We start from the raw sequence: 23,035 nt of genomic DNA, 5'->3' as shown, positions 1-23,035 counted from the left end.
AGACACTTCTACATAAGCAGTGTGAACGCTTCTGAAAATTGGATGCACAAGGCAGATTAAAAGTTTTCCATTACAACACAAAGCCTTAAAACGGGTTATCACTGGATCGACTCCACATTTATGTCATAGCTCTTGGGACTGCAAGGCTTGGTGTTCACAGGTTTTCCTCTTTTCTTCGCTGATCAGGTATGCACTTCAGTTCATTTCAATTCAAAATACTTTATCAATACTAAAAGCAAATTAAACAGATGTAATTCATAGGATTTATTTTTTCCTTTTTTAAAATTTGACTGGTGTTTTGCTGTTTTACTTTGTGAGCTTATCTGCAACCCTTTGTGTCTGGTCTAATTTTACCTGGCCTTCTTCTACCATGACAAAAAATCTGAGTATTTCATAAAATGTTCCAATTTTACTGTTTGTAAGATGCAAAATGGTAGGATAATGTGTTGTGAATGGTGGAGCAGGTTTAGCAGCTAAATGTTGGTCAAATCACTTTAGCATGATCTCCTTTTATTATCTGTAACATAACCAGTGGTGTCAAAAGTACACAGATTTGTTACTAAAGTACAAGTATAGATACTGCAGTTTAAAAACACTCTGGTAAAAGTTGAAGTATCAACTTGACCTATTTACTCGAGTAAAAGAGGCCACTATATGAATTGAAAGCTCAATTTTTCGACTATTTCGACCTCTCTTCGATCTCTCGCCTGTGTCCGACCTTTCAGACATTTCAGCATCTTTTTCTGAATCCCACATTGTAGCATGGCATAGACAATTCACGTTTGCAGTTTGATGAACACCTGCTTGCTTTTGGTGATTTCCTTTAGCTAACCAATGAGTGTTTGCGTTATATGACTCATCCAATTACACTAGTTTTAACTAGATGTAGATGTCCCCAATGATCTGCATTGGATGGAGCACATGACGTGAAATATAGATTTATAAACATTAAACTGAAGCCAAGAGTAACGAGGAACGTTTGTTTTAAAAATGTAAGGAATAGAAAGTACAGATACTTGTGTGAAAATATGAGTAGAAGTCAGAAGTAGGTAGGAAAATAACTAATGGAGTCCTTAAGTACACTAAAAAATGTACTTAAGTACAGTAACAAAGTATTTGTACTTTGTTACTTGACACCTCTGAACTTAATAGGGTAGAGCTGGGGTCTATACTGTAATTGTACCATTGGTAAAAATGTGCGAAAAGCATCAAAATAACCAGAATCTGTTTGAGGCACAGGCATTGGTGTATAATACTTGGAATTTGACTTTGGTTCCACTTTGCTCTCAATAAATTTAATTCAATTCAGTTTATTTCTATAGCGCCAATTCACAACACATGTCATCTCAAGGCACTTTACAGTTCACCAGATCATACAGTCAAATTGATTCAAAGTTTTCTATCTAAGGAAAACCAGTTGATTGCATCGACTCATTTACTCAAAGGCAATCCCTCACACTAAGCATGCTTGTAGCAACAGTGGAGAGGAAAAACTCCCTTTTAACAGGAGGAAACTTCCAGCAGAACCAGGCTCAGTGTGAGCGGCCATCTGCTGAGGACGACTGGGGTTCAAGGAGACAGAAGCAGAGATACAAAAAGCAGCTGTAAAAGGCGGCCCCTTCCAGGAAACACACAGCCAGGCAGACAAGCTCTGAGCCAGTTCCCATGTCAGAGGATGAAGAGAGCACATCCAATTCAATTCAATTCAATTCAGTTTATTTATATAGCGCCAAATTCACAACACATGTCATCTCAAGGCACTTTACAGTTCAACCAGATCATACAGTCAAATTGATACAAAGTTTTCTATCTAAGGAAAACCAGTTGATTGCATTGACTCATTGACTCAAATACAATCCCCCACACTAAGCATGCTTGTAGCGACAGTGGAGAGGAAAAACTCCCTTTTAACAGGAAGAAACCTCCAGCAGAACCAGGCTCAGTGTGAGCGGCCATCTGCCGAGGCCGACTGGGGTTCAAGGAGACAGAAGCAGAGATACAAAAAGCAGCTGTAAAAGGCGGCCCCGTCCAGGAAACACGCAGCCAGGCAGACGAGCTCCAAGGCAGCTCCCATGCCAGAGGACGAAGAGAGCACATCCACTCAGTCACGGTCAGAGAAACAGGACCACACTGGAAAACAGGCCGATCTCCAACATCTATAAACAAGGGTGTTGATAGAAGCAGCACAGCTGATGTTTCTTTCCAGGATGACGTCACAGCCAAACAGGAACAGACGAGGCAAAGCTACTCTGAGGAAAAGCAGAGAGAGCAGAAGGTTAGAGATTGAACTAACAGATTCTGCAGAATAGGAGAACAGAGAGAGAATGAAGCAGAATGATGAAATGGGGGTCCCTATGTCCTCCAAAAGTCTAAGCCTATAGCAGCATAACTATAGAGATAGCTCAGGATAACCTGAGCCACCCTAACTATAAGCTTTATCAAAAAGGAAAGTTTTAAGCCTAGCCTTAAAAGTAGACAGGGTGTCTGCCTCACGGACTAAAACTGGTAGTTGGTTCCACAGGAGAGGAGCCTGATAACTAAAAGATCTGCCTCCCATTCTACTTTTAGAAATTCTAGGAACCATTAGTAAACCTGCAGATTGAGAGCGAAGGGCTCTGTTAGGAACATAAGGAACAATCAGATCTCTGATATAAGATGGAGCTTGGCCATTTAAGGCTTTATATGTGAGAAGGAGGATTTTAAATTCTATTCTTGATTTAACAGGAAGCCAATGAAGAGAAGCCAGGATAGGCGAGATATGATCTCTCTTTTTAATTTTCATTAGAACTCTGGCTGCAGCATTTTTGATCAGCTGAAGGCTTTTAACTACAGTTTGTGGACTTCCTGATAGTAAAGAATTACAATAGTCCAGCCTTGAAGTAACAAATGCATGGACTAGTTTCTCAGCATCACCCCTGGACAGGATATTTCTAATTTTTGTAATGTTCCTCAGATGAAAGAAGGAAATTCTAGAAACCTCTTTGATGTGGGATTTAAATGACAGGTCCTGATCAAAAATAACACCAAGATTTTTTACTTTATTATCTGAAATCAGTTTAATCCCATCCAAATGAAGTGACTGGCTAATCAGTTTCTTTTTCAGAGACTCTGGTCCAAAGACTATAACTTCTGTTTTGTCTGCATTCAGGAGCAGAAAGTTAAGAGTCATCCAGGTTTTTATGTCTTCAAGACATGCCTGTAATCTATGTAATGGGTTAGCTTCATCTGGATTTATAGAAAGATATAGCTGGGTATCATCAGCATAACAGTGGAAATTAATCCCATGCTGTCTAATAATTCTACCAATTGGGAGCATGTATAAAGTAAAGAGAATTGGTCCTAGCACTGATCCCTGTGGTACTCCACAGGTAACCTTTGAGCGTGTTGAAAATCTATCATTAACATGAACAAACTGAATTCGATCAGATAGATAAGATTTAAACCAGTCTAGTGCTGTTCCTTTAATTCCAACAAAATATTCAAGTCTTTCTAAAAGAATATTATGGTCAACTGTATCAAATGCAGCACTAAGATCCAGCAGGACGAGCACAGATACAAGTCCATTATCTGAGGCCATGAGAATATCATTAGTGACTTTCACCAGAGCTGTTTCAGTGCTATGATGAGCTCTAAAGCCAGACTGAAACTCTTCAAAAAGTTCATTATGGTGGAAGTGATCGCAAACTTGTTTGGCAACTACTTTCTCAAGAATTTTGGATAAGAAAGGAAGATTGGATATAGGTCTATAATTGACCAAGTCATCTGGGTCAATAGACGGTTTCTTAAGCAGAGGTTTAATTACAGCAACCTTAAAAGCTTTAGGTACATATCCCTGTAACAGAGATAGATTAATCACATCTAAAATGGAGGAGGAGATCAAAGGGAATACCTCCTTAAATAACCTGGTTGGAACTGGATCTAACATACAAGTTGAAGGCTTAGATGAAGACAATAATTTTGCTAATTCAGAGAGTTCAACTGGATCAAAGCAGTCTAAACCCGGTTCAGATTCCATGACTACCTCAGGTACAATCGCGGATAGAGGAGTGCTTATGATCTTATTTTTAATAAGATCAATCTTATTTATAAAGAATCCCATAAAATCATTGCTGCTAAGAGCAGGTGGAATGGACGGTTCAACAGAGCTATGGCTCTGGGTGAGTTTGGCAACTGTATTAAAAAGAAATCTAGGATTATTCTTATTCTCCTCTATTAATGAGGAGAAGTATGCTGCTCTTGCTTTACAAAGAGTCCTCTTATACAGCAGTAAACCATTTTTCCAGACTAGGAAGGACTCTCGCAGGCCTGTGGAGCGATATTTTCTCTCCAGTTTCCTAGCATTTTGCTTCAAAGTACGCAGCTCTGCATTAAACCAAGGAGCAAGCTTTCTATTTTTAACGGTTTTCATTTTCAAAGGAGCTGCGTTGTCTAAGGCAATACGCAGAGAACTAGCAACCCCATCAACAAAATCATCAACCTGTAAAGGGGAATAAGCTAAGTTTTTGCACTCTGCAGCACTGCTCAGTGACACAGAGGAGAGAGAAAGTGAAGCAGATTCTTTAAAATTTATAACTGCACTATCTGATAAAGATCTACTAAAATTGAACCTTCTTTTGGGGGAGGAGAACTCTGTTAAAGTAATCCTGAAGGTTATTGGAAAGTGGTCAGAGAGGACAGGGTTGTGAGGAAATACTGTTATTTCTTCACATTCTATGCCGTATGTCAGCACAAGATCCAAAGTATGAAGATGAGAATGCGTGGGACTATTCACATTTTGAACAAAGCCAATAGTGTCTAAGATAGCATTAAAGGCTGCTCTTAAGCTATCGCCTTCAATGTCAGCATGGATGTTAAAATCTCCCACTATGATGACCCTGTCAGTATTTAATACCAAATCAGAAAGGAACTCTGAAAACTCATCTAAAAATTCAGAGTAAGGACCTGGTGGACGATACAAAGTTACAAAAAGAAGTGGTTTTCTTGCCTTGAAATTTGGATCAGGGAAATTAAGGGTTAAATGTTCAAAAGAGTTGTAGATATTAATTGTTTTGGGAGTAATCAGTAAGTCAGACTGGAAGATTGTTGCTACTCCTCCTCCTCGCCCAGAACTTCTGGGGATGTGAAAATTTAAATAGCTTGAAGGAGTTGCCTCATTTATGCTCACATAATCCTCTTGCTGCAGCCAGGTTTCTGTAAGGCAAAACAAGTCAATGTGATTATCACAAATCAAGTCATTAACTAGTAGACTTTTAGAGGAAAGCGATCTTATGTTAAGCAGACCGCATTTAATTGTTTTAACTTTTTCCCCAATTGGAGTTATTTTGATTTTAATTAGATTGTCATGATTTACTCCTTTGGGAATCTTTGCTAATTTATTAGATTTTGGTCGTGGGCAAGACACTGTCTGGATGGAGTAAAGAGTGGGTAACAGTAGAGAAGCTGCAGAGATGTGTGTTAAACTACAACTCTGCTTCCTGGTCTGCACCCTGGGTGGTCAGGGTTTTGGAGGACTAATAAATGTGGCCAGATTCCTAGAAAGAAGAGCTGCACCATCCAAAGTGGGATGGATGCCGTCTCTCCGAATCAGACCAGGCTTTCCCCAAAAGGATTGCCAATTATTAATGTAGCCCACGTTGTTTTCAGGACACCACCTAGACAACCAGCGGTTGAATGACGACATGCGGCTAAACATGTCATCACTGGTCAGATCAGGGAGGGGACCAGAGAAAATTACGGAGTCCGACATTTTTTTGGCAAACTTACACACCGAAGCAACACTAATTTTAGTGACCTCCGATCGGCGTAACCGGGTGTCATTACCACCAGCGTGAATAACAATCTTACTGTATTTAACCTTATCCTTAGCCAGTAGTTTCAGGTAGGATTTGATGTCGCCCGTTCTGGCCCCCGGCAAACATTTGACTATGGTCCCTGGTGTCTCTAATGCCATGTTTCTGACTATGGAGCTGCCAATCACCAGAGTGGGCTTCTCAGTGGGTGTGTCACTGAGTGGGGAAAACCGGTTAGAAACGTGAACGGGTTGGTGGTGACCAGTGGGCAGAGATCCACGACTACGCTTTCTGCGTACAGTTACCCAATCGCCTGGCTGCTCAGGCACTTTTGGAGGACAGCTACGTGGGGGGCCTACTTTAACTCCTGGATGTTCAACAGCCTGAAGCCTGGATTCTAACTCTGACACCCTCGCCTCCAAAGCTACAAAAATACTACACTTATTACACATCCCATTATCACTAAAGGAGGCAGAGGAATAACTGAACATCTGACACAGAGAGCAGGAGAGAGGAGAGGAAGAAGGAAGAGTTGGAAAAGAGTCAAGGGAGGGAGAGAGAGAAGCCATAGCAATGCTAAGCTAGCGCTAGCCTAGGCTAGCTACTCCTTGCTATCAGAAATAAAACCGTGTGAAACTGACAAGTGCTCAGTAGAAAAGTGCAGCAGAAGGTGCTATGTTTTAAAGTAGTCAGTTAGAGTTACTTAGATACAGAGATATCACAGAGAAAATAACTTAACTTCAGATGGAGATCCTCTGAACAGCTGCACACTCAGTTAATCCAAACAGGAAGTGTATCCAGCCAGTCACAGTCAGAGAAACAGGACTACACTGGAAAACAGGCCGATCTCCTATAAACAAAGGTGTTGATGGAAGCAGCACAGCTGATATTTCTCTCCGGGATGGAGTCACAGCCAAACAGGAACAGACGAGGCAAAGCTACTATGAGAAAAGCAGAGAGAGCAGAATGTTAGAGAGTGAACTAACAGATTCTGCAGATTTGGAGAATAGAGATAGAATGAAGCAGAATGATGAAATGGGGGTCCCTATGTCCTCCAGAAGTCTAAACCTATAGCAGCATAACTATAGAGATAGCTCAGGATAACCTGAGCCACTCTAACTATAAGCTTTATCAAAAAGGAAAGTTTTAAACCTAGTCTTAAAAGTAGACAGGGTGTCTGCCTCACGGACTAAAACTGGTAGTTGGTTCCACAGGAGAGGAGCCTGATAACTAAAAGATCTGCCTCCCATTCTACTTTTAGAAATTCTAGGAACCACTAGTAAACCTGCAGATTGAGAGCGAAGTGCTCTGTTAGGAACATAAGGAACAATCAGATCTCTGATATAAGATGGAGCTTGGCCATTTAAGGCTTTATATGTGAGAAGGATGATTTTAAATTCTATTCTTGATTTAACAGGAAGCCAATGAAGAGAAGCCAGGATAGGAGAGATGTGATCTCTCTTTTTAATTTTCATCAGAACTCTGGCTGCAGCATTTTGGATCAGCTGAAGGCTTTTAACTACAGTTTGTGGACTTCCTGATAGTAAAGAATTACAATAGTCCAGCCTTGAAGTAACAAATTCAAGAACTAGCTTCTCAGCATCCCCCCTGGACAGGATATATCTAATTTTTGCAATATTCCTCAGATGAAAGAAGGAAATTCTAGAAACCTCTTTGATATGGGATTTAAATGACAGGTCCTGATCAAAAACAACACCAAGACATTTTACTTCATTATCTGAAATCAGTTTAATCCCATCCAAATGAAGTGACTGGCTAATCAGCTTATTTTTCAAAGACTCTGGTCCAAAGACTATAAGTTCTGTTTTGTCTGCATTCAGAAGGAGAAAGTTTAGAGTCATGCATGTTTTTTATGCCTGTTGTCTATGTAATGGATTGGTTTCATTTGGATTCATAGACAGATATAGCTGAGTATCATCAGCATAACAGATTAAATCAATCCCATGGTGTCTAATAATTCAACAGGTTGGAAGCATATATATAGTAAAGAGAATTGGTACTAGCACTGACCCTGTGGTTCTCTCTTCAAAAAGTTCATTATGGTGTAAGTGGTCGCACACTTGTTTGGCAACTACTCTCTCAATAATTTTAGATAAGAAAGGAAAAGTGAAAATAGGTCTACAATTGACTAGATCATCTGGGTCAAGATACGGCTTCTTAAGCATGCAAAGTGAAGGCTTAGATGAAGAGAATAGTTTTGCTAACTCTCAAAGTTCAACTGGATCAAAGCAGTTGACGGTTCAACAGAGCTATGGGTCAGTTTGGCAACTGTATTTAAAAGATATCTAGGATTATTCTTATTCTCCTCTGTTAATGAGGAGAAACAGGAGGACAAATCCGATTCCTAGAAAGAAAAGCTGCACCATCCAAAGTGGGATGGATGCTGTCTCTCCCAATCAGACCAGGTTCTCCCTAAAAGGAGAACCTGGTCTGATTATTAATGTAGCCCACATTGTTTTGGCGAACTTACACACAGAAGCAACACTCATTTTAGTGACCTCCATTCGGCGTAAGCCATGTCATTACTGCCCGAGCGAATAACAATTTTACAGTTTTTAATAATATCAATTCAGTTTATTTATATAGCTCCAATTCACAACACATGTCATCTTAAGGCACTTTACAGTTCAACCAGATCATCCAGTCAGATTGATTCAAAGTTTTCCATCTAAGGAAAACCAGCTGATTGCATCAACAGTAGATGCTCACAGAAATATCACAGAAAAAAAACAACTTAATTCAAACGGAGATAGCCTGAACAGCACCAGAACGGCTCAGCAGTTAAAACAGGAAGTGAACGCGTTAACAGCAGCAGTAGCACCCTCTCACCTAAACAATTGCTGCTGACTAGATCAATATTCCACAAGTTTAACCTAACTTATATAAGCTGATCAAACATTTATAATTAGATTTTAAATGAATGGTGACTTGGTTTTATAAACTTCTAATTTCCACCTTCCATATTTAGATCTATCCTTTGTGGCTCAGAATGCGACTGCTGTACTCTGTGGTGTTCTTTGTGGGCCTGCTGCATCTGTCCTGCTCCTTCCTGCTGGGGGCCTTCAACATCCAGAAATTTGGGCCGAGAAAAGCCTCAGACGACAATCTGATGGACAAGATCGCCCAGGTCTGGAACACCACTTCGCTACGGATGTCTTGAATGTTTAATTCTGTTTTTCTTACATGAATAATTACATATAATGTGTTTTAGAAAATGACATTTAAAATGGTAACAAATTTAGAGACCCTCAGTCTTGCTAACCTAGCTTTACAGGAAGTAATATCTGTCACAAGATCTTTCAAACTGAGGTTGGTTCAATCAAGAGTATCTTCAACAGATCAAACACAATAACTTGTGTTAAACTAAATTTTTTTTTGTCCTGGTTGCATATTTGAGGTCTTTCGCTGCTGAGACTGTTTAAAACAGACTGATGTTTTGCTTAAATACACTTTTACTATGGATTCCACACAATGTTTTATAAATGAGAAAGCAGTGCTTTTTCAGAATTAAGCAGCATTGAACAACACTTCATTTTAGTAAGTAGTTATAGTTACTAATTATTTAAAAAATAAATTGTTACTGAGTTAGTAACACCATTACTGTCCAATAAGAGGAACTTGTCACCAGGCAAAGTAACTACTCAGTTCCTTTTCATGATCTCAAATCTCAATGAATTATCCTGATGACTTTTTTGTTACATTAAAATTAGAAATAAGTTTAGAAATAAGAAACAAATCTAGCATTCTAAATTTGAATTTATTAATAAATCATAATAAATTATCTGAAATCTATATCCATCTGCACTGTTTTGGCATGTGTTGTGGGTCAGTCAAGACACTGAATTGCAATGCAGAATGTAGAGATGCTCATTATGTATATTCATGATAAAAGAAAAACAAAGAAAACTAGATTCATTAGAACACGATATTTATGCACTTTAACAAGCTTCAACTGGCTATAGATAGCAATGACAAATTGTGCTTTTCCAGACAATAATAAAATACACTTTTTTAATCAAATTAAACAGGAGACTCATAGTATGCTTGTATGAATAAAATGAATTCAGCACAGCACTGAAGAAGTAAAGACAATGTATTGATAAAACAATGCAGCCAGGCGGCAATAAGTGTTGTTGATTGTGTGACACTGTGAGGAGCTTCATTAGATCAGAGCTGCTACTAACTGACATGGGTAGTGTCCTTGTTTCTGTGATAATGAGCAAATCACAGGAATCTTTAGCCTTTGCACTGAGCATCTTCAATATTTCTCCAGATTCACCATCACTTCACATTTTTTCTCTGTCTATGGGAGCGACTGTTATACCTAAATACACGCCAACATTACGCCTACACAACTAATCAGCTAATCATATGCCTTTCTCTCTGCTCTGGCTTCTTTACTGGTCTTACCCGGGCTCCTCTTGATTTCCCCTGATGTCTCCATGGTTCCGGTTTGTTTTACATTTTTTATTTGGCTTTTTGGATTCCTCCCTCTGTTACCTTTGTTAATTAATTAAAAAAAACTATCAAGAACTCACCCCTGCCTCTCAGCCTCTGCATTTGGGTCCAAAACCACAACTAAACCCTGACAGGTAGGGCTGCAACTTGCCACGCTTTCAGAAGGTGTTCTTTCGTAGAAAGGGCAGTGTATTCTCATTATCAGTTTGTATGAAATCGTACAAAAAGTTTTGGACAGTATTTCGTACGTTTTTGACGTTTTTTCGTCGTATTTCGTCGTATTTTTACGTCTTGCCTCGAGACAAGATATCCGTGCGCATGCGCGTCTTACGCACCATTCAATAACATACAATTTAACATACAATTAACCCTAACCCTGACCCTACACCTAACCCTAACATACATAACAGCAAGTAACCTAGTGAGAGACATCATGAAGTAATTATTGCACTGTGGAAAGCTTGTCCGTCCCAGTTTTACGTCCGTCCGCTGATCTGCTTTTTTCGTCTGGCTGGCTGCGCATGCGCACTGATATGTTTTTTCGAGTAAAAACGTCAAAAACGTACAAAATACTGTGCATAACTTTTCGTACGATTTCATACGAACTGATAATGAGAATATGTTGGAAAGGGCATTAAAGACGAAGAAGAAAAACTCTACAAGCTCTCTAATTGTAGCGTTCCGTAATATATATAATGGTGCACCCTAATAAAATGTACAATTGCTTCTAAGTAAGAACACGTGGTCATTTTCGGGGAAAAACTTGGTTTGGATAACAGCTGACTGATTGCGCAAGACTCATACGTCCAGTCTGGAGCATTCGTAAAATCTGTTTATACCTGAAAGATTACCAACATGGTGAATATGACAAGTTGTACAAACAATTTTTGCATGAGGCCCAACACATCTCGCTTAAGTAGCTTGGAACACTTTTCGTTTTTACTAAAACTGTGCAGACCATATTCATTGCTCAGGAAATCAAAAGTATGAAACACACAACAAGCAGAAACGGTTTCTGAAAGGCAGCTTAGCCCCTCATCTCTGATAGAGCTGACAAAATAATCCAGCAATTCCTGTCGTGACTTAATTGACTGCTGCTTCTTTTTTGAATTTCATGAACAAAGTTGTAGGCCACATGGGTTCCTTTGAAGGATTTGTGAATTCAGATAGCCCTTCTTGCTGTGATGTGCTGTCTGCAAATGTGGCCTTCGAAGGATGAATCTCCTGAACATGATGCACACTTTCTGTGACTTCAAAGTCCCAGTCACAATAGACAGCTTTTTCTCAATGCTTCTTGGGAATACACCCATGACTCGTCATGTTCTCATCATAAAGATGAAATCTGTAAAGTATTTAGTATTCGGTATAGTTATTTTAACTTGAACTAAAACTACACAAAGCACTTTTATGTTATCATATTATACTTAAAGACAATTAACAGAGGCCCACACAATGGATGACGCTGTTTATGTAGATGCAGGGTGCATTTAGAAAGCTAAATATATTTAGGTCTAATTCACATTTTTTATTTCAGGGTGGCTCAGTGGAAACTTTGTGGACTACCTTTTAATGGGAGATGAGGAGAGTCGCACTTCTCCATCTTTTTCTAGAAAGCTTTTGCATCCCGCTGTCAGTGTTTTGGAGGAGGGAGGGGCTCATTCACGTCTCACAGAAAATTGTAAACTCAGAGTGATCTGTGCTTTAATGTAATCAAAGTCTCCAACAGAACAGGAAATAGTTACTAGATTTGTTGTAATTAGCTACTTTTTTTTTGAAGTTGCTTCAGGGGTCTGAAAAGTCACCAAGTTGGCAATAATGCTGCCACCAGCACAGTGCACTATGATTTATATTACAGCTACATTGTCCTAAGCCTCTTTCCCACTGAAATAAGTGAGTTAACCCAGGTTTTTCAAACTTGGGTCCGTTAACAATTGGCATTGTGCTCCCTTCCAATTGACAAAAATAACTGGGTCTAACCCCTAGCTGGCAAGCTGCGTGGCCTCTGTACACACGCGGCTGTGTGCCTGGTCATACCATCACGCTGGGTTAGCATTGATGATGTCTCCAATGCAACAGAATTCAGAAAAATAAACAATGGAGAGCCACATGTAAGAAAGCCAGGTCGTAGTAAATGTGCTTCATTGTTTCACACCTTTATCTGTCAGAATCCCTCTTATCAAATGTAAACAGAGTTTTTTCGGCTTGTTAGATCAGATGTGACTGGCGCAGTGTGTTGACGTCCATATGTTGTGCCCAATAATATCACTTAAATTAGCAGGTTGTCCTGGGTCGAGTATTCCCACAGCATGCCGATCAGAGCCAAAGCACTTTTAACATGCGTTGCTTGCTGAGTCGTTTGACCAGGGTAGACATGGTTAAGCGAGCTATTCCCACTGCATCTAAAAGCCAATTGTCCCATGTTTCAACTGGTTTTTCGGAGAAGTGGGAAATGAGTATTATTAAATGGGGGCAAGAGCTGATCTGAGTGGGAGGTGGCTTGACAACAATTTGGGGCGGCTTCAGCCCTCCAAAATAGGCCTAAAGACGTCCATGCTATATACCCTGCCCTAAAAACCATCTGAAAATATGAGATTGGAAGGGGAGCTTATGCTAAATCTGAATGAGACTTTTTCTATAACCGGTAATTTTTGCATTATCTAATATTCTGGAATAAAGAGAATAATTATGTATTTTTAATAAATGTGTTTTAACTAACATGAAAACTAATTTAAATTTCATATGTAAAGCCAGTACAACACTCTTTGTCAATACAATAGTAAAAACAAGATGCCACTGCTGTAAATAACTATCAAAAGAAAGTGGCACATGCAGAATCAAAAATCTAATGCAATAATTTTCCTGTGTTTTTTTTTTTGCAGATTGTTCATCGCTATGACATCGTTCTGATCCAGGAGGTCTTAGACAGTGACCTGTCAGTAACCAAAGAATTAATGGAGTATGTCAACAGGTTAGAGTCACTCATACCTAGCAAACACTGCACCATTATGCTCAGTTGGAATGTTTAGAAAGCTTTGAGTAAAATAAATATTTTGGCTCGGATGTTATTCTGTGTTTGTTTTTTCCCAGAATTTGTCCAACATATTCTTACATTGTGAGTGAGCCTCTGGGTCGCAGCACCTACAAGGAGAGATATCTCTTCCTATACAGGTAGTGTGAAGGAAAGCTCTGTGTTCTTCAAGCTTTTCTCCCTGATTCTCTCCTGAGAAGTCATCACTCAAAGCCAACACTTTAAAATAAACTTCCAAATGCTGACAACATGACAACAGATATTGACAGAAATGGTAACCAGATTTGGGTCTGAAAAGGAGGACACTTTTTAAAAGGGGGGGGGGGGGGCAGACAAATCATCAAACACTCCGCCTCATATGGATCATGACCCTGGTGAAAGCACGGCAATTTTTCTTTAAATTCTCCGTAAACGTACACTTTTGTGTATGTTTAGGCATTGCCATAAAACCGGCAGACACACATGTGCTATTGCCGGTGACACCCAGGGGTAGCGAACTCTCTTCACTTTTCGCACACACATAATGCAAAGTGATTGGATTTGTGGAGAAGGGTGTGTATAATTTTCCATACAGAGAAACCTGGAATGGTGTAGTGCAGGGGTGTCAAACTGGTTCCAGAAAGGGCCGTGTGGCTGCAGGTTTTCTTTCCAACCAAACAATAGCACGTCAGACTTCATTCATTTCATCAAGGAAGTCCAATTTGAACATGATGACTTGAGGGGATGAATGGAGTCTGGTATGACACCTGTGGTGTAGTGGAACAGAGTGGCAATCTAATCACAATGCACTGTAGCCTATGTAATGTGTTGGAGACAGTCGACCAAAACTCCCGGACCATTTTTTTAAGTGGGCCGGTGTCGGCCGGTTTAGATGGAAAAATGCCAGGGCCGAAAATCGTTCCTAGTCTGTGCCTGTAAATATGAGGAGGCAGCACTGGCCCCAGCCCTATCAAAATAACATGTTTTGAATGCACAGTGACCGAGCTCTCTGAGAAGTATAACCCAATCATGAGCCTTAACACGTAACAGGGAGGTACTAATTGTGTTTTAAGAAGCACATATATCATTTAATATAAAATAATAAAAACAGTAGGAATGAGAAAATACATCAAATAAAAAAAGCAGACACTAAACCTCCTCAAGGGGAGACAGATGATGCATATAATAATAATAATAATAATAATAATAATAATAATAATAATAATAATAATAATAATAATAATAATAACAATAATACATTTTATTTAACAGCACCTTTCTTGACACTCAGGGTCACTTTACAAATAATACAAAAAAAATAAATAAAAAGAGATGAAAATACAATATACAGTTACAGGAACATAAAAAAACAAAAAACAATCATGGATAGGGAAAAGAGCAGTATATTCACAGATAAGCGAGCTGGAACAAATGGGTTTTGAGTCTGGCTTTGAATAAGGGGAGAGAGTCAATACTGCGGAGGTCGGGAGGAAGTGAGTTCCAGAGCTGGGGAGCAGAGCGGCTGAAGGCTCTGCTCCCCATGGTGACAAGTCGAGCTGGGGGTACACTGAGGTGGATGGAGGAGGAGGATCTAAGGGAGCGGGAGGAGGTGGCGATGTGAAGGAGGTCTGACAGATAAGGAGGAGCAAGGTTATGGATGGCTTTGAAAGTATAGAGAAGGATTTTAAATTGAATTCTGAATTGAACTGGGAGCCAATGGAGTTGGTGAAGGACAGGGGTAGAAATACTATGAAAAGAGGGGGTTCTGGTGATGACATGAGCAGCTGAGTTCTGAAGAAGTTGAAGTTTATGGAGAGATTTATGAGGGAGGCCAAAAATAAGAGAATTGCAATAATCAAGACGGGAGGTGATGAGGCTGTGGATAAGGACAGAGGCAGTGCGCGTGGTAAGGGAGGAACGGAGACAGTTAATGTTGCGAAGGTGGAAGTATGCAGACCTGGTCATTTTGTTTATGTGAGACTGAAAGGAGAGGGAGGAGTCGAGGATGACACCCAGACTTTTGACCTGAGGGGAGGGGGAGGCCAAGGAGTTGTCAATGGGTAGTGAGAAACTTTTGATTTTTGATAGGGTGGATTTAGTGGCAACGAGGAGGAGTTCTGTTTTATCACTGTTTAGTTTTAGGAAGTTTGAGGTGAACCAGTCTTTAATTTCAAGTAAGCAGTTAGTAAGGGACAAGGGGGGGAGTGAGGAAGTGGGTTTACTGGATAAATAAAGCTGGGTGTCATCCGCATAACAGTGAAAGTGAATGTTGAATTTCCGGAAAATACTGCCAAGGGGAAGAAGGTAGGTGATGAAGAGGAGGGGGCCAAGAACTGAGCCTTGAGGAACACCAGAAGTGACAGGGGAAGGGTGCCATGTGAAAGATTTGAGCTGAATAAACTGAGTGCGGTCGGAGAGATATGAGCGGAACCAGTCAAGAGGGGTGTGAGAGATGCCAAGAGAGGATAATCTATTGAGGAGAATGGGATGAGAAATGGTATCAAAGGCTGCACTGAGATCGAGAAGGATGAGGATGGAGAGGAGTCCAGAGTCAGCAGCTATAAGGAGATCGTTTGTGATTTTTATCAGGGCAGTTTCAGTACTATGAGAGGGGCGAAAACCTGACTTCAGATGACACAAAGGTAACCTGCAGGCAATCCAGAATATCATACATGCTAGACTCAAGCCAAGAAAAACACAGTTTAACCTCAGAACACCACTGTCTGTCGGGCTGATGGGTCCATGTTATGGCCAGATTATTCTGTAATGACACAGAAAAGAAGGGACCCAGTATTCAAACTAGACAGACAGTGGAATAACTGTGTTTATTTTGTGTTTATTTAAGACATGGATGATCATAGTTTTTGCAGTAGCAGCAGTTAGAAACATAGGTTAGTGACCTAGATAATCTGACGGAGGATTAATATGAACGTGTAAGTCACTAACCTGGTTTAACAGTTCAGTCCTTGCCCAGAGAACATGGTAGGATGCCAGTTGGCAGCCAAGAAGATGCAGCGGGAGCTGCCTAGAGTGTCCCACATGCTGCAGACCCAGAGAACAAGCAGGAGTCCGGAGACAGGTTAGGCAAACATATCAAAACAGAAACAGACAGGCTCAGAGGTTGAGAGGCAGAACAGGTCAGGATCTCGTAATCAGAAACACTATGGTACACTAAAATCATTCTCTCCACTGAGATCAGAAAAGAACAGCCAGGTTGGGGTTGAGAGGCAGAACGGTCAGGATCAGGAAATCAGAAACACCAAGGAACTCTAAAAACACGCTCACCACTGGCTAGAAAGAACAAGAATAATCTGACCCTGATGACTGGATGCCACCAGCTTTAATAGAGTCAGGAGCAGGCGGATCAGATGAGAGGTAATGAGAAACCAGACAGAATTGGACAGGGGAATGAAATAAGAAATTGAGCCAGTCATCAGTGCCAAGATCATGACACATTTACTTACTTTCAGTGAGGAGAATTCCTTCATCATGACTTTATTCAAAAATAAAATACTCTTTTGTTGCACAGATTCTATATGGCTGCAGTGTTTATGAAAATGAAGCTTTCATGAAGAATTTCTTTAGATAAATACCACAAACAAAAACCATGTCAGAGTATTTTAGAAAGCAGATTATCTTATTCTGCTGGTTTGGAAGCTCTTATATTTTGAACAGAAGTTGTGGTGAATTTATTCCATGTATGTGCTGAATTATCTGTTTGATCATGACTTGAGCTCGAATCACTCTTTTCATTTATTTACTCTAACACACAGCTAGAAGTAAACAATATATGAAAGTCCACATAATATCTGATTAAATAAGATATTTACCACAACACTGATGTAATACATTTTAACCGTTTCTCTGCAGGGAGGAGAGCGTATCAGTGGTTGAAAACTATACATACAACGACATCGACAACAAATTTATGAGAAAACCTTTTATCGTCATGTTTTCATCCATAAATACTGGTATGTTTGTAACAGAGCTCCTTGGGATATTTAAAGCTTGTGAAATGTTTTTGTATCCAAATCCAGCTTTCAACTTCTCCACAACAGTATCACAGACCTCCCTGGTGTCCTCCTTTTTCTTCATGATGCTGTCTGTGCTTTAAACAGACCTCTGAGGCGATCAGAGAGCAGGTGCATTTATATGGAGACTTGATTCCACACAGGTGGATTCTACTTATCAGTCATTTAGGTCAACTTTGGATCTTTCAGAGAGCCTACCTTAACTTTTGGAGAGAGTTTGCTGCACTGTACAGGGGCCAATTAATTTTGCACTGTCCATTCATCAGTTTTTTATTCGTTAAAAAAGTTTAAAATATCCAATAAATTTAATTCCATTTCATGCTTGTGTCCCACATTTAGATCAATCTTCACAAAGTTATATAATTTTAGATTTTTATGTTTGAAGCCTGAAGTGTGGCAAAAGGTCAAAAGGTTCAAACTAATAGTCATATTTTGGACTGTGGGAAGAAGGAGAACATGTAAACTCTGTGCAGAGAGAATAACTATGACGTCAAGATTTTTTTTCACATTTTGCCATTGGCAACATTTATGTATTTAGCTGGGACTTTGTTCACAAGATCCAAACATTGTGGCTGTATCACTGGTGAAGCTCAACTTTTAAGTTTAATCTTCTAATTGATGTTCTTCTTAGAATGTGCTGGATATAGCTCCTTTATACATACCTTCAACTACATCTGCTTTGTGCATTCTGGAGTAAAGAATCAATTAACTGAAGGTTATTAGATTCTGATTAGGAAAATAATTTAATAAAAAGTTATTGGGCCAAATAATGTTTCATTCACCTTATGGATGTGAATTGTGAATTGGTTTGGAAACATTAAAAGTGCTCTAAATTAGTTAAAAAGCAAATAGTTTTTAACTGAAATACGTTTGACCAGGAGCTTAACATCCAGAGTTCCTTTGGGCAGAATCTCTTCTTTTCTTCTCCTTACTCAGTAATTAACAAACATTCTCTTTGTTTTGCAGCCGTAAGCCGCTTCGTTCTGATCCCCCAGCATACCTCTCCTAGCTCAGCTGTGGAGGAGATAGATGCGCTCTATGACGTGGTGACTGATGTCTACAATCGCTGGAAAACCAAAGTGAATAAACTATAAGTGAAAATATTAAAGAAATAGAAATAAAATTTAACGTAGGAGGGGGGGCAGCGAGAGCACAGTTAACCCTCCACTCTCTTTGTGCAGGACATTGTGCTGCTGGGGGACTTTAACGCAGGCTGTACTTATGTGACAAGAAGAGACTGGGCAAAAATCCGGCTCTTCGCAGACAAGTCTTTCCGCTGGTTGATCCCAGATACGGTTGACACCACTGTCTCAAACTCTGGGTGCCCTTATGACAGGTAGATCCACTCTCACAGAGCTACACATACATAGATTCTTTAATTCACTCTATTCATCTTTCTGTTCATGGCAGGATTGTGGCCAAAGAAGACATGATGAGGGGAGTGGTGATGGACAGCGCAAAGGTTTATGACTTCCAGGACCAACTGCATCTCAGTAAAGAACAGGTAAAAACTAGGTCAATTTGGTCCCCAAAAGACAATGTGGAGAAAAACTTTTTTACAATATAGAAACTATTGCAGTGTAGTTTACAAGTTGCATTAGGAAATAAAATTATTGGTGATAACTGTCAAGCTCAATGATGCACCCTTAAATAGTACAGTATATGAATAACGAGTCCTAACCTTGTTATACGCAAGGTTTTTTGTGATGTACATTATAAATAATTTCACAGATGTCCATACATACAGCATTTGAGCCGTAGTTTTTCCCCTCTTTGTGTGCTTGCATGATGTTGAGCTCAACTTCTGGCAATTAAGAAGACTGAACAATATTACAGACCTCTCACTCTAAACACATATTTATGACATTAATTAAAATAGAACAGTGGCTGTCACTGTGCAGATTGGCTGCAAAAATATCTACTTTGTCTCATTTTTAAGCAGAGTTTATCTCTGCCTCATCACCACTTGCTTATCAGAGAAAGCAGAGATATTCACTATGCAGGTGCAATGCTTTCAAGGTAGGGCATTCACCAAAAAGTTCATTTGTTAAGCTGAGTTGACTCATCTGAAAAAGTCGTGTTTGGGTCTGCATGGCCGTGTGTATGCAGCATGTAAAACTGGTCTCTTACAGCTTATTCTTTGAAATTAGAAGAGCACCTACTGGATCTAACCAAGACAAGTTTTTGTAGAAAGACATATAAGTAATTTTTGACTCCCCCCCACCCACACACACGTTTGGTGTCACTATTCCGATGGGGACTTTCTATTGACCTCCATTCATTTGTGGGTGAGTTATACAGCCTAACGGTGACCCTTGCCCTAGACCTAAGCATTACAAGTACATACCTAGCCCTAGGTATGTACCTGAAACAATATATACATAACAATAAAATTAACAGAGTTGCACCAAAGAAGCAATAGCCACTCCGTATATTTGCTCAGATTTTTCAACGTCAGTGAGATTTCAGCTTCACGCAGCTGAAGTTTTCCCTATTTGGTGACGCAGTCCAGCATGTAAACACTGTGCATCTAAAATACAGAGCGGCGAACTCCCCGCAGTGCTAGCGGAAATCACCACGGACACTGCGTCTGGTGCCAATGCACAATATAAAAAAATCCACTTCTTAGCCTGATATAGTTGAAGGAATTATTAGGATTATAACAGTTAAAGGAATAGTACACCCAAAACATGATTAGCCTTCATTTTCTACTCACCCCCATGCTGAACAACACTCTGGAGTACTTTTTTGATATCTCAAATGCATCTGGAGATCTGGGAGGCTTCTTGCTGTCTGCTGACATTCAAATAATGGAGGTCTATGGTGACTGTTTTTAGAATGTTTTTAGAGCATAAACAGTAGTGTATAGGATTTCCTGAAAGCGCGCACATGCACGCTCACGACGCTACGGAAGCCGGCAGACCAAGCCAGATGAAAGTGCGCATTCAGCGTCTGCTCTGCCAATAATGCAAGCGTAGAAGAAGAAATGTGCTGTTTACCTGTGCAAAAAAAGAAACAACGAAAGAAAAATGTCTGAGGACTTCAGTGTTGAGGAAGAGCATGAGTTCTTTGCCGAGCTGAATGCGCTGGTTTGGTCTGCCGGCTTCCGTAGCGTCGTGAGAGCGCATGTGCGCGCTTTCAGGAAATCCTATACACTACTGTTTATGCTCTAAAAACATTCTAAATGACTTCGTTTCGAGTAAATTCTGGATGCTACCCACTCAGGACACTTGGAATACATTGGACGAGCAGTATGGAGGAATATTGACACGTTTTTTGTGGACTTTTATGGACCTTTCTGCCTCGGGCGCCATAGACCTCCATTATTTGAATGTCAGCAGACAGCAAGAAGCCTCCCAGATCTCCAGATGCATTTGAGATATCAAAAAAGTACTCCAGAGTGTTGTTCAGCATGGGGGTGAGTAGAAAATGAAGGCTAATCATGTTTTGGGTGTACTATTCCTTTAAGAACTCAAAGATCATCCATTTTCCATCATGCTTATCCCAAATGGGGCTGGTACCGCCCTCTCCACCTGTCAACGGGCGAGAGGCGGGGCACACCCTGGACAGGTCGCCAGTCCATTGCAGGGCAACACAGAAAAAACAACCATTCACACACAGTTAAGGAGAATTTAGAGAAGCAAATCAACCTAACAGTCATGTTTTTGGACTGTGGGAGGAAGCCGGAGTAACCTGGAGAGAACCCATGCATGCTCATGGAGAACATGCAACCTCCATGCCGAAAGACCCTAATTGAACCCAGGACCTTCTTGCGGCAAGGCAGCATTGCTACCCACTGTGCTTTAAAGAAACCCAAATGCTGAAACTCAATCAAAATTTGCTCTAACAAAGTATTGCTTTGAGGGTATATATACATTAAATTAAAGATGGTAAAAGTTTAAAGTGAGTCATCATGGCCTCATTTGATAAAACTCAAAAGCATTTGATGAGTGTTGATGCATTTGGATGAAGAACCTTGACCGATGTTTTCTTTGTCTCCTTCAGGCAAAGAAGATTAGTGACCATTTTCCAGTGGAGGTGGAGCTGAAGCCGAAGCTGGCCTAAGCTCTGTCTTCCTGAGCGACACACAGCTGAGAACAGTTTCACCAATCAAGAAAGCTTGAAATAAATGGCCTAAATTAATCAATAATGATTCCTCATAAAACCCCCCACCTCTCCCTGCTTCTGAAAATAAATAAAAGCCTGAGTTCAAGTTCCATTGTTTTCTGTTTTGCAAAGTGAAGCTCAGCCTTTGGAAAATCTGAACTAAAAATTGGGTCATCTTTAAATAAAAGACACATCTATGTTTTAAATCTAGGTTCAACATAATCTGCTTCACATACGACCTACAGGTACCTCCAGAGCCAATCAACAGGGCAGCAATGGCTACAATAGCTTAAAAGCATCACAGTTTGAATTCCTGAATATATTGCAAAGAACTTTAAAGTCCTTGGACTTTATATAGCATTATGTAAATACAAGCTTTCCTGCTATTTAAAGGTATATAGTCAGATTTTTTTTAGAAAACAATTATTTAATCCTGCTAGCGTAGTATTTATTTTAATAATTTAAACTTTGCTTTTGCTTAGTTTTTCATTAAATATAGCCTTCCTGTGGGTCTCTATCATAATTCATAATGTGACTGAGAGCACTTCGCTCTCAATCTGCAGGTTTACTAGTGGTTCCTAGAATTTCTAAAAGTAGAATGGGAGGCAGATCTTTTAGTCATCAGGCTCCTCTCCTGTGGAACCAACTACCAGTTTTAGTCCGTGAGGCAGACACCCTGTCTACTTTTAAGGCTAGGCTTAAAACTTTCCTTTTTGATAAAGCTTATAGTTAGAGTGGCTCAGGTTATCCTGAGCTATCTCTATAGTTATGCTGCTATAGGCTTAGACTTTTGGAGGACATAGGGACCCCCATTTCATCATTCTGCTTCATTCTCTCTCTGTTCTCCTATTCTGCAGAATCTGTTAGTTCAATCTCTGACCTTCTGCTCTCTCTGCTTTTCCTCAGAGTAGCTTTGCCTCGTCTGTTCCTGTTTGGCTGTGACGTCATCCTGGAAAGAAACATCAGCTGTGCTGCTTCCATCAACACCCTTGTTTATAGATGTTGGAGATCGGCTTGTTTTCCAGTGTGGTCCTGTTTCTCTGACCGTGACTGAGTGGAAGTGCTCTCTTCGTCCTCTGGAATGGGAGCTGGCTCGGAGCTCGTCTGCCTGGCTGTGTGTTTCCTGGACGGGGCCGCCTTTTACAGCTGCTTTTTGTGTCTCTGCTTCCGTCTCCTTGAACCCCAGTCAGCCTCAGCAGATGGCCGCTCACACTGAGCCTGGTTCTGCTGGAGGTTTCTTCCTGTTAAAAGGGAGTTTTTCCTCTCCACTGTCGCTACAAGCATGCTTAGTGTGAGGGATTGTATTTGAGTCAATGAGTCAATGCAATCAACTGGTTTTCCTTAGACAGAAAACTTTGTATCAATTTGACTGTATGATCTGGTTGAACTGTAAAGTGCCTTGAGATGACATGTGTTGTGAATTTGGCGCTATATAAATAAACTGAATTGAATTGAATTGACTGGGATTACGTAACTTCCCATGGGTACAATTTGTCCACAAGCATGACCAGTTGTAATGATGGTGAGTGAGAGGTGAGGCTGGGCCATACATATGTATGCAAATGTATATATACATATATTCAAAATCAATTTCATATTTTGATTTTATAGCATTTGTATTG

The 23,035-nt window shown here is 40.1% G+C and overlaps 1 protein-coding gene across 1 annotated transcript; it reads left to right on the top strand.

The window, feature by feature from the left end:
• On the top strand, window positions 1-21,519 carry LOC119772698 (deoxyribonuclease-1-like). The gene is made up of 9 exons (XM_038269240.1): window positions 1-186; window positions 8,779-8,937; window positions 13,148-13,236; window positions 13,356-13,436; window positions 17,146-17,246; window positions 18,273-18,385; window positions 18,488-18,642; window positions 18,717-18,810; window positions 21,312-21,519. Exons 2-9 carry the CDS (start codon window positions 8,800-8,802, stop codon window positions 21,369-21,371), a joined length of 831 nt encoding a protein of 276 aa, XP_038125168.1. The 5' UTR covers window positions 1-186; window positions 8,779-8,799; the 3' UTR covers window positions 21,372-21,519.
• The last annotated feature ends 1,516 nt before the right edge of the window (window positions 21,520-23,035 follow it).

The sequence above is a fragment of the Cyprinodon tularosa genome, unplaced genomic scaffold (assembly GCF_016077235.1).
Source record: "Cyprinodon tularosa strain WSP-4 unplaced genomic scaffold, ASM1607723v1 ctg726, whole genome shotgun sequence".
NCBI lineage: Eukaryota > Metazoa > Chordata > Actinopteri > Cyprinodontiformes > Cyprinodontidae > Cyprinodon > Cyprinodon tularosa.
The sequence above is the reverse complement of the archived record's forward strand: the minus strand, read 5'-3'. Positions and strand labels throughout refer to the sequence as shown.